The sequence below is a fragment of the Fundulus heteroclitus genome, chromosome 16 (genome assembly GCF_011125445.2).
Source record: "Fundulus heteroclitus isolate FHET01 chromosome 16, MU-UCD_Fhet_4.1, whole genome shotgun sequence".
Classification (NCBI taxonomy): Eukaryota; Metazoa; Chordata; class Actinopteri; order Cyprinodontiformes; family Fundulidae; genus Fundulus; species Fundulus heteroclitus.
Genome location: NC_046376.1, coordinates 27,940,865 through 27,951,927, shown reverse-complemented (window position 1 = coordinate 27,951,927; position 11,063 = coordinate 27,940,865). Strand labels below are relative to the sequence as shown.

General features: G+C 41.8%; 1 protein-coding gene across 1 annotated transcript in view; it reads right to left on the bottom strand.

The window, feature by feature from the left end:
* The window catches only part of LOC105918004 (aconitate hydratase, mitochondrial), a 19,077-nt gene extending 11,955 nt beyond the window's left edge, over positions 1 to 7,122 (bottom strand). Inside the window, exons 1-11 of the mRNA XM_012852972.3 lie at positions 7,065 to 7,122; positions 5,116 to 5,258; positions 4,168 to 4,426; positions 3,859 to 3,951; positions 3,369 to 3,527; positions 3,091 to 3,241; positions 1,621 to 1,725; positions 1,458 to 1,549; positions 1,228 to 1,333; positions 788 to 945; positions 593 to 666 (exon numbers count right to left, since the gene is read on the bottom strand). Of these exons, the coding sequence (XP_012708426.2) occupies positions 593 to 666; positions 788 to 945; positions 1,228 to 1,333; positions 1,458 to 1,549; positions 1,621 to 1,725; positions 3,091 to 3,241; positions 3,369 to 3,527; positions 3,859 to 3,951; positions 4,168 to 4,426; positions 5,116 to 5,258; positions 7,065 to 7,100 (1,376 nt within the window). The 5' untranslated portion in view covers positions 7,101 to 7,122. The remainder of the gene's footprint in view (positions 1 to 592; positions 667 to 787; positions 946 to 1,227; positions 1,334 to 1,457; positions 1,550 to 1,620; positions 1,726 to 3,090; positions 3,242 to 3,368; positions 3,528 to 3,858; positions 3,952 to 4,167; positions 4,427 to 5,115; positions 5,259 to 7,064) is intronic.
* Positions 7,123 to 11,063: the final 3,941 nt, after the last annotated feature.

Genomic DNA, 11,063 nt, shown 5'->3' with positions numbered 1-11,063 from the left:
CCGTTTCATGGAATTTTATGGAAAAAAGTGCAGCATTGAGATGTTCTGAATTATATCAATTTGTTTCACTTACTTTCATCTTTGATTATGCTAGTTTTTGACTTTGACTCTGAAAAGTCGCTAAATATAGCGACAAAGTCGCTAAGTTGGCAACACTGCGTGAATGTAACCTATTGGACGCACGTAGGCCTAAACCGTAGCCTACACACTAACGAAGAAGAGCGAACGTACTTTTGCAAATTAAAAGTCTGCGGAATCAACATAATTTTAAAAGATCGTGTGGTAGTAAAATAATGACATGAGTCGTCATCCGTGTGAACTTTCAACCCCACAAGGGGTGAAAGTTCAAGGACAAGGTGTTTCTTTGCCTGTTTTCAAGAACTTTCAAGGGCCTTGAATTTATTTTATCAGATTCACAAACTTTCAAGGATTTCAAGGACCCATGGGAACCCTGCTCTTTAGTGCTTAAAATGGTTCCTATTAAAACCAAAACTGCTTCATTCTGCTCTGAACCCAGCAGTCACTGAAACAACACAAATCCACCGTTCTGGGTATCCGGCTACGATTCAACTCCAACACAGGAGACTCATACCTGTCCCACTGGCCGATGCAGGGACCACAAGCGTTAGCCAGGACGACTCCTCCAACATCACTCAGAATCTTGGCCTGAGACGAGAATAACACTTTGATCAGGAGATAAACACCATCATGATGCCTCATAAAAAGACAACGCTGCGGTTTCTGGTTAACTGAACTTTTTATCTCCGTCGCTGCGTTTGTGACTCACATATCCATCTCTCTCTATGGTGGCTCGGATTTGTTCTGAGCCTGGCGTAATCGTGAACTGGGCCTTACACTTCAGGCCTTGATCCAACGCCTGTTTGGCCAGAGAGGCCGCTCTGCCCATGTCCTCGTAGCTTGAGTTGGTGCAGCTGCCGATCAGACCTGTTAGTCCGTAGGAAACCAACACTTAGGAGCTTAAAATCAGGACAGCATCCAACAACAGAAAACAGGTGCTAATTTTACTTCCGTGTTTGACTAATCCCTCAATGAGTGCTGCATTCAAGGTGACTTTAGAACAGCAGCACCACAGCTGAGGTGAAATGTGATCTGATCCCATCTGGTCAATACCACAGCGAGAAGGAACGAAGACTGGAGTGTCTAATTTCACTGAACAAAGCACTAATGTTGAGAGTAAGGTAACACGGCCATGCCACGAATACCCACCAACTTTAACCTCCAGGGGCCAGCCGTTCTTCTTCGCTACGGCCCCGATCTCAGACACGGGATGAGCCAAATCAGGGGTAAACGGTCCGTTGATGTGAGGCTTCAGCTGGAAGGGAGAAGACCAAAGGAAAGTGATGTGTGAACGATAAACTTGTTCGGATAAGGTTTTTTTATGAATGATTTTGCCTTTTTTAGATTAGCAAAAAAAAAAAAGAAAGTGTTTAAGTCACCTCGCTGAGGTTGACCTCGATAACTTGGTCGTATTCACAGCCCTCATCAGGTACTAGGTCTTCTTTGAACTCATCAGCAACCGAGGCGATTTCTGAAGAAGACGACAGGTGGAGGTAAGAAAGCAGCCAAAGGCTGAAGAGACAGAAACAGTGAGATACCGACCTTCGCGGCCAGTTTTCTTGAGGTACGTCTTCATGCGGTGATTGTAGGGGAAAACGGATGTGGTGGCTCCAATTTCAGCTCCCATGTTGCAGATTGTTGCCATTCCTGCAATTCATCATTAGATTTTTTTACTACAGTGACACCAACAAATTGGCTGACAATTTTTAGCTCGATACGCTGGTTCAAAACTCGAAACCTTTTTTCAAGCAGTGAACAGAGTCACAATGATTCAGAGTGTGGGGCGACTGTGGCCCAAGGACGCCGGTTCAAACCCCGACTCGGACTGTTTCAATTTCATTTATTTTTTTTCTCCCTCTCTGACTGTTTCAGTCGTTGTGTCCTTGTGCAAGACACTTTACGAGCATTGCCTGCTGGCGGTGTGCAGATGACTCGGTGGCACAGATTATCTGGCAGCCTCCCTCCTGTCAGTCTGCCCCAGGGCAGCTGTGGCTACATTGCAGCTCACCACAGTCAGCGTGTGAATGTGTGATTTAATGGGTGAATGACTGAACGTAGTGTAAAGCGCTTTGTGGTTGTCAGGTCTTCATGAAGCACTTTACAAGTCCAAACCATTTACACAGAATTCTGCATTGACACTAACTGAGGGAAGACGACTTGAAATTAGCACATTTCACCATCAGTGAGATGATGAGAATGACGTCAGAGGACACGACGATGTGAAAAGCGATTTAAAAGTTAACTTTGTTATCTGCAGTGTAGAGATACGCCAGTGGCTCGTTCAGACTGTGAGAGAGAGCGAGACTTTCAACAGATAACAGCAAGGGTGAACAGAGTACTCCAGCGTGCTCCGTTTGATTCTTCTGTTTTTAAATGTTTACATGCTTCTGCCCCTCAGCATCTGTCCTACCTGATTCAAACGTGTGCTCTCTCACGCTTACGCAGCATTTTAAGTCGCTGCCACCAAACTGTGGAATAAGCTGCCACTGCAAATCAGACATGCTGACTCACTCTTCTCTTAAATAACTTTCTTCTCCTTAGCTTTTAACTCAGCTTGAGATATTGGCTTTTATTATTTTTTATTGTAACCATTTTTATTTTGTTTTATTGTTCTATTGTTTTATTAGTTGGTCATAGATGTATTGTATTTATGCTTGCTAGAACTGGTGTATTTTTTTGTTTCAGTGTTCTTAAAGCAGTGTACAGCACTTTGGTAATTTGTTATTTTTTAAGTGCTTTATAAATAAAACTGTATTGTATTTTGAGCTTTTAACCTCTATCATGGGAACATTGGCAGTCTTTTACAAATCTCAGGAGGAAAGGATCTAAATACTCCAAACAGAGACAGCTGTTTTAGAAGAGATAGCCTAGTTAACCGTACTAATGGCAGAAATGGCAGAAAACTACAATATATCACACTTATTGTCTGTTTTTCCATTGTGACGGCTGTATGTAAATTAAAACAATGCGTATCTGGAACACATCAAAAATTTCACGTCACCTCCATCTTACCAGTGCAGGAAATGGAGTCAACTCCAGGTCCGTGATACTCCACAATTGCCCCGGTGCCACCTTTGACAGTGAGAATGCCGGCAACTTTCAGGATGATGTCCTTTGGGGAGGTCCAACCAGACAGCGTTCCGGTCAGTCTCACTCCTATCACCTGAGGGAAAACGACACGGGCTGGAAAACACTTGTAGAACAATCCCCCTTTGTGGAGAAAAGTGGCTAAAGACAAAAATAAAGGTTGGAAAATGTGATCTAGAGAAATCAAACAAATAAATACACACCTTGGGGCACTTGAGCTCCCATGGGATTCCAGCCATGACATCAACAGCGTCGGCTCCACCTACTCCGATACAAACGCCACCAAGGCCACCACCGTTGGGAGTGTGGGAGTCTGTGCCGATGAGCATCACCCCTGGATAGGCGTAATTCTCCAGGATAATCTGTTTAAGCAGCAGGTTAACACTCACTAAACTCACAGCAAGCATAAGTGGTATTCATTAAAACTAATTTTTCGAAAGACTAGTTTAAAAACGAGCTTATTTGATGAGTGAATGGTTTTGATTGCCTGATTTAATATCTCCACAAAAAGCTTGAATAACAAAATGATTTTCCTCTGTCATTCAAAACTAAATTTAACAGATAATGGAGTTATAAGTTTGAATTAAAATCCAATTGGTAAAACAAAAAACGGATACAAAACAGGCAGAATTTCAAAACAAGCAAAACAAACAACACAACTAGTTTTATTTTACATTAGTGTAAATACTGTACCTGATGGATAATCCCTGAGCCTGGTTTCCAGAAACCAACCCCATATCTTGCTGCAGCAGTCGCAAGGAAGTTGTACACTTCCTCATTTATTTCCTGTTATAAAGGGAATATAAAGAAACAACCAGACTAAGGATGTTATGGGATACATCCACATTTTGCAAACGTTACTGGTCAATGTATTCATCAGATGTTTTCTGTGAGGTTATTAGCTGCTTATGTGTTATTTCTAATGCACAAAAAAACTGCTCAAGAAGTCAAAAGGTATCATTTTGGTTCAGGTAGTGATATTTCCCCTTGGTTTGTCCTTACCTTAGCCCTCTGCAGGTCCTGAACTCCTCCAACCTGAGCTTCAATCAGGTGATCGCAGTGGATTGTGGAGGGAACGGCCACCTTTGGCAGGCCGCTGCTAATGAACTGCAGCATGGCCATCTGGGCCGTGGCGTCCTGCATGGCCACGCGGTCGGGCCGCAGCCGCAGGTAAGTGCGGCCGCGGTCGATCTCCTGCCCCGCCGGGTCATCCAGGTGGCCGTATACGATCTTCTCGGACAGAGTCAGCGGCCTGCTGAGCCTGCAGCGAAGGGTTGAAGGAAAACATTTTTGGAAGAATTTCAATGAGTGCTTGGCAGTTTTGTTTTTTTTGAGCAAAGGAGATAGTCAGTCGGAGTAAGCTCCAATTACATTTCCCCGCCAAAGTATTCATACCCCTTAAAACTTTTGGTCTCATTTCAATCACAAACTTCAATGTTTTTTATTGGGATTTTTTTACAACAGGAAGGACTTTTTGAAACCGTTCAAAACAGAAAAAAAATGTTTGCCCAGCTCTAGTCCCCAGTTGACAGAAAGAGATCTAACTTCTCAACAACTTCCTCCCTGACCGGTCTGCCGTGTTCCTCTGTCTTCATGGCGCCGTTTCTTCACCGATGTTCTCTAGCAAACCTCTGAGATCCTCCCAGAAAAGTTGGGTTTATTCTGAGGTTAACTTACACACCGCTGGACTCCGCTTACTAATTAGGTGACTTCTGAAGCTTTCGGCTTTTTTTTGTAGGCGTATAAATGTGAAGGAGGCAGGGAATAAATGCATGGCACAATTTTTATACTTTTATCCCTAAAATAGCTTGAAAACAAACAAAAACCATATTACTTCCACTGGCAGTGGTGGCTTTAGTCGTCCGTTCTAACGTCACGACTTGTGAAAAGCTTCAAGGGGTATGAACACATCTGCAAGACACTTTACTTGAGCAAATGACAACTGCTGACCTCCTGCGTACGATGCTGATGTTCTCGTGCATCTTCTCATAACTAATGCTGGAACCTGGCTCAAAGCGGCTCATCGCCACCTTGGCCTTGGCGCTGAAGACAGCGGAGACATGAAACCGTTTTGCACCAGATCCGAGAGCCAGCTGGACCAGGAGAGGCAGTAAATTACACAGGGCAATAAAACCATAACCAAACCTTATTGTGGCATTTAGCAAAGCATTCGTAAGAAACAAATATGTATTACACAAGCCAAGTATAAGACACTTAAATAAGTGGGGCTGGGTAAAGTACAGTCAGCTGCACAAGTAAAATGCTCCATCTTATCCACCAACACTTCAGAAAAATTGTCACAGTAAGATCATAGCTGGAGGTTTATTGCTAAAACAGAAAAGAGCAAATTACTGAACAAAATTTCAACATTTATTCATGTATTTACCTTTTTAAAAAGTAAAAAAGTGTATCATCGCAAGCACTAAAACAAGTAATTATACTTTAGGACATACATGCGTCACTGTGATGGCAGACCAGACATTTTAAAACAAGCTCAGTTATTTGTGTGTGCTTCATTTTTTAACATCGATACTCAGTAGAAAGTCGCGGCGCTCAGAGAAAAACCAGGTGAAGGGTCCTACAGCTCATATTGCAGCAGACTGGCCTCGCCAACTCACTGAACTATGGGTAATTTAACAACTGGCTTCATTAAACATTCTCACTTAGTTAAGTTCTTAGTCCATCTGAATTACTGTTAATCTTTAATCTGCACACATTTCCCCTCCATAATAACTTTTAAGGGAAGGTCACATGATGTCAAGGAAAAGCGGACAGCAGGATGAGTACAGCAGTAAACTAATTAAGAGCAGTAGGAATGTTGACGGTTGCAAAATAGCGATTCAATTTCACCGCATCGAGGAGCAGGGAGAGCGCTCAGGTGTGTTTAACAAACTGACACGGGTCTCACAGGAACCGGTTGGTTCTTCAGGTGACACCATAGTCATTAATCAGACAAAGATACCAGCACCTGTAACTGGATCATGTGCGCCCGTGAACCGACTGTACTGGATCCAGAACTAAATCTGACAGAAACTCTGTTGAGTTGCCCCAAAGAGGTCTGTAAATAAGAGATGTCCACACGGTCTGGCAGACCAGGAGGACTTTTTCAAGGCAGAGTGGGTGAAATATTGTGATCAAGTGGGATGCTGATAAGACAGCTTAACAAAAAGACGACTGGATGCTGAAACTGAGTCCAAAGGTGCTCCAACAAAACGCTTAGTTTAAAGCTATTCAACCAGGTAACTGTAGCTTTAAATGTTTTTCGCAGATGCATTTGATGTTAGTTTAAATGGTAAAGCTTAAATACCGCATTATGCTTAAAAGTTTTTTTAAAGACTATAGCTTGTCATTTTCCCCCCATCACAAAAATGTGGCATTTTAACAGGCAGGTGTAGATATTTAAGAGCAAGTTTGTGTACGCCTTGCATATTTAAATGTGTTTGATACACGAGAAAGAAATCTACTTCCAGTATTTTGTCACTTTTGTTAATCACGTGACACCAACGTTTACCTCTGATGTTGTACATAAGCCGTACGCACGTAAACAGGTCCTGAATCTGAAAATACTGCAGTATCCATTATTAGAGGACATCAGTGGTGTTGTGCTTGTTGTATACAATAGAACTGGCAGACAATAAGCCACATTTATGTTGCTGTAAGAGCGGCTTGTTATCATGGAGTCCTCTGTTTCTCTCGCTGACCCGATGTGACCCGGTGAGCAGCAGCCGTCAGGTGTTCAATCGCGTTGTTAAACGCGTAACCTTGCGTTCACCTTGCGCACAGCAGCAGATTAAGGTCCGTTATCGGACACCGCCCGTAAATGTCGACTGAAGTCGGCCATGTTGACGTGTGGCATGTTTAAAAGTAGCTCTGTAAATGTGTAAAACAACTTTTCTTACCCGGAGTCTGGTTACAGTCATGCAGTACGACGCCATTTTGTTATGTCTTCGCCGTGGGGTGTCGCGTGTTTATTACGTCAGCGCCTCAGTTCAAGAAAGGAAATAGTTAAAACAAATTTGTGATTTTGAATTTTTATCTAAACATGACTTAAACCTATTTGTTCATTTTCTTCCAACTGAATTAAAAATGTGTTTTACTTTTAAAAATCTGATATCTGTATAGTAATATTTAAAACTTCATATTAATGAAAAAATTATTCATATTTACAGTAAGACTTTTGCTAACAATGGACATAATGTTTGTTATTTTTAAACAGTTCTTTTTTTTAGAGTGGATTAGACATCAAAATAATTTTAAAAAGAAGACTTGGGGGCACAAATATACATCCGCTTGAATTGAACATACCATAGAAGGTTAAATCTCATCCACACACTTTTTGTAGCCATCAAAAAACTTCTGATATTTTTCCAGTTAGATATTTGACCACTCTTATCAGGTTAATTTAAATTGGATGATTAATTGCTAAAGACTCAGCTTTCAAGCACAGTCCATACGGTTGAGGTTGAGGCCAAGCTTGTAGTTCAGATATTTGACCAGTTTTAAACATCTTGTTGAATTTATAGGTAGTCCATCATAATTTTTCCACCTCTTGCAATGTACCAACATTGGCAGTAAAACAGGACCTTAGCATGATGCTAACACTACCATTCTTGACAGTATTTTTGTCATTTTTGCTAAATAGCTCAATCTTTGTCTTATTTGACCATACAACTTTTCTTCAGATGCCATTTGGATCATCCATGTGGGCTGCGGCAAACTTCCTTTGAACTTGGAGGTTCCTATTAATTCTGGAGTTAGGGCTTCCTTTTTAGTCAGGAACTTCCCAGTCCATGTTGATGTGAAGCTCACTTCACTGTTGACATTGACACAGGTGTTTCAGCAGCTTCCAATTGATTGTAAGGTATCTTGATATTTTCTGTTGTTCGTTCGTGGCGAAGAGAAACTATCCGCTTCAAATAAACACAATCACTAAGCAGAAGTTAGCAGGCCACCTAAAAGATCTGGCTCAATGTGTGTATGTATATATTTGAGCATGTGTGTATAATTCTGACTATATTTGTCCATCCATCCATCCTCTTCCGCTTATCTGAAGTCTGACTACATTTGGATAAAAGAAAATCCTCAATGTTTCAATGTTTCTAAGCTGTGCAACCAATGGAAAAACATTCCAGTTGCCTGTCATAACTTAAAGAAAACTCTTTGTCTTCTTAACATGCTGAATCTATTTAACACTCTTTCAAGAGTGGCCAAAATTCAAAACATGCTGCATTTTAAAGCTGCCCACAATACTCAAGAACTGCTTGCATGCTCGTCAGTCCCTAAATTATAATGTTGTACTTGTTTAAAACTGATAAACACCTGTTAAATAATTCAAGATAAATACTTAGGTTGCTGCACAAGTAATGAAGTGTTGGGTGGAAAACCTTCTATGGAAAATCTCTCACAACAAACAAAGGGTAAACCTTACTCTTCAGTCAGTATTTCTTTAGATTGCCACTAGTGTGGCATCATGGGACACATCTTCAACAGCAGTCTGCAGCAGGGCAAAATACCACAGCAGTGGAAAACCTTCTGTGTAGTACTGGTTCCTAAGACCCTCGAGAGGTTGGTCCTCAACCATCTTCGCCTCCTGGTGAAGTCTTCATTGGATCCACTGCAGTTTGCCTGCCATCCTGGCATCATCTAACCTGCTACACTGAGCTGTTAGCATCTGGAGAATCCTAAGGGCATCTTTAGGATCACGTTCTTTGATTTATCCAGCACCGTCAACACCATATAACCAGGATTCCTGGATGGCCAGCTGGAGTGGTTGGGAGTGGACCACCACCCTTTTCAGTGGATACTAGACTACCTCACTGGTCGACGGGGCAGTATGTGAGGACAGGTTGATCTATAGCACGGGAGCACCTCATGGGCCTGTGATGGCACCGTCTCTGTTCACCCTCTACCCTGCAGACTTCTTCATCAGCTCACCAGGCTGCCACCTGCAGAAGTTCTCTGATGACTCTGCCATAGTCGGTCTCATCACAGATGAGGACGAGTCAGAGTACAGACAGTGGGTCCAGAGCTTTGTAGACTGGTGCCAGCAGAACCATCTCATGCTAAATGCTGGAAAAACAAAGGAGCTGGATGGTGGATTTACATAGGCACAGACCCACCTCACAGACAGGTGAACATCCAGGCAACCGATGTTGAGATTGTGCTCTTCATAAATAACTACGTGTTCACCTGAACAGTAATCTGGACTGGAGTCACAACACTGATACTCATTACAGGGAGGGTCAGAGCAGACTCTATCTGCAGAGGAGGCTGAGATCTTTTGGATTGCAAGCTCCTGAAGATCTTCTTTGACTCTGTGGTGGCATCAGCCATCTTCTATGGTTTTTACTGTTGGAGCAGCAGCTGATCTGTTGCTGAGAGGAAGCAGCTGGATAAGCTCATTAGAAGAGCAGCTCTGTCCTGGGATGGCCCCTGGATCCAGTGCAGGTGGTGGGAGACAAAAAGACCATAAGAAAAATGGCATTTCATGGACATCGTCTCCCACCCCATGCATGGAGTTGTTGCAGAGCTGGAGAGCTCTTTCAGAGACAGATTGCTGCATCCCAGATGTTCTAAGGAGCTTTTTCGCAGGTCCTTCATCCCAGCTGCTGTGAGACTTTATATCTACTGCTCACAACAAACTCAAGAAGTGTTTACAACTTGCTGATGGTTGCACGGGTTCTGAGCTGATCTAGGATTAATTTTTCAGGTACTAATATCTATTTGCTAAATCTTTAGCTTTTCGGAGGTGTTTGTTTATACAATCATACAAATGTTTGTTTGTTTTTTACATGGTTCTGTATTGAGCTGCTGGTTTTCTTCTATTATAACGTGAACATTTTCATTTTTACTTGAATAGGCTTTTATATCTTTAAAAATTACACAGTAGTTTTCCTCCTTTCTGATGAGTTATTTCTCTTTTGCTATACAGCTTAACTTTAAATGTATATTATTCAATCTAATGTGTAAGTCTGGTGTCTTCTGTCTATATGTGTTTTTGCCACTGGCACACCCGACTTTCGCCACTGTGGGACAATAAAGGTATTTCTATTCTGAAGAAAAAATATCCAGGGCCGTGTTTCTGAATATTCTCTGAAGATACACGCAACCCAGTTCATATGAGTGTGTGGCTGAGTTGAGTAAAGACCTGTTGGCTTTCTGTATATTAATTTTTTTGACGCAAAAATACAGTAAGGGTCAATACTGAGCTGTATTTCATAATAGCTATAAAATAGGATCAGTGCTGTAAACAGTGAATCTGTTTCAAGATCCAGTTTCTTGGATAATAAAAAAAAGTGAATTCTTCACACGATGAGGATGAGGAACCTGAATCTGGTCAGAGTTAAAGGGAAGATGGATGGAAAACCTGTTAGCGGTTGTAAAAGACTTGGGCAGAGGTTCTCCTCCTTGTATTATAGGGTAATGACAGCAAACTTAAACCTGTGGTACAATGAAGTGGTTTGTAACAAAGCATATTGTGTGTCTTAATGGCGCAGTTAAAAACCAGAGTCAAATCCAATTGAAAATCTGTTTCAAGGCTTGAAAATATGTGTTCACAGATGTTCGCGAAAAACACTATCCGGTTGTGCTATTTTACAATGAAGAATCCAGTCTCCAATCGAATCTGCAAGTGTAAGGATGTTAGAGAAATACCCCAAAAGACTTGCAGACTATGTAACAAAATTTTCAAATACAAAGCAATGAATCAGGGGTGTGAGTACAAATTCACACCAGAATTATATTTGGAAAAATGATAATACTTTAAATGAGTGTGTAACCGACTCGCAAAATTGTGATCTGTAGTGCATGGTGAAATCATCTGTGGCGTCTCGCTTCCTGTAGGACAAATCAGCATGATCAGAAAGGCTGCATTGGTTTCATTCATCATTCACCGTGTT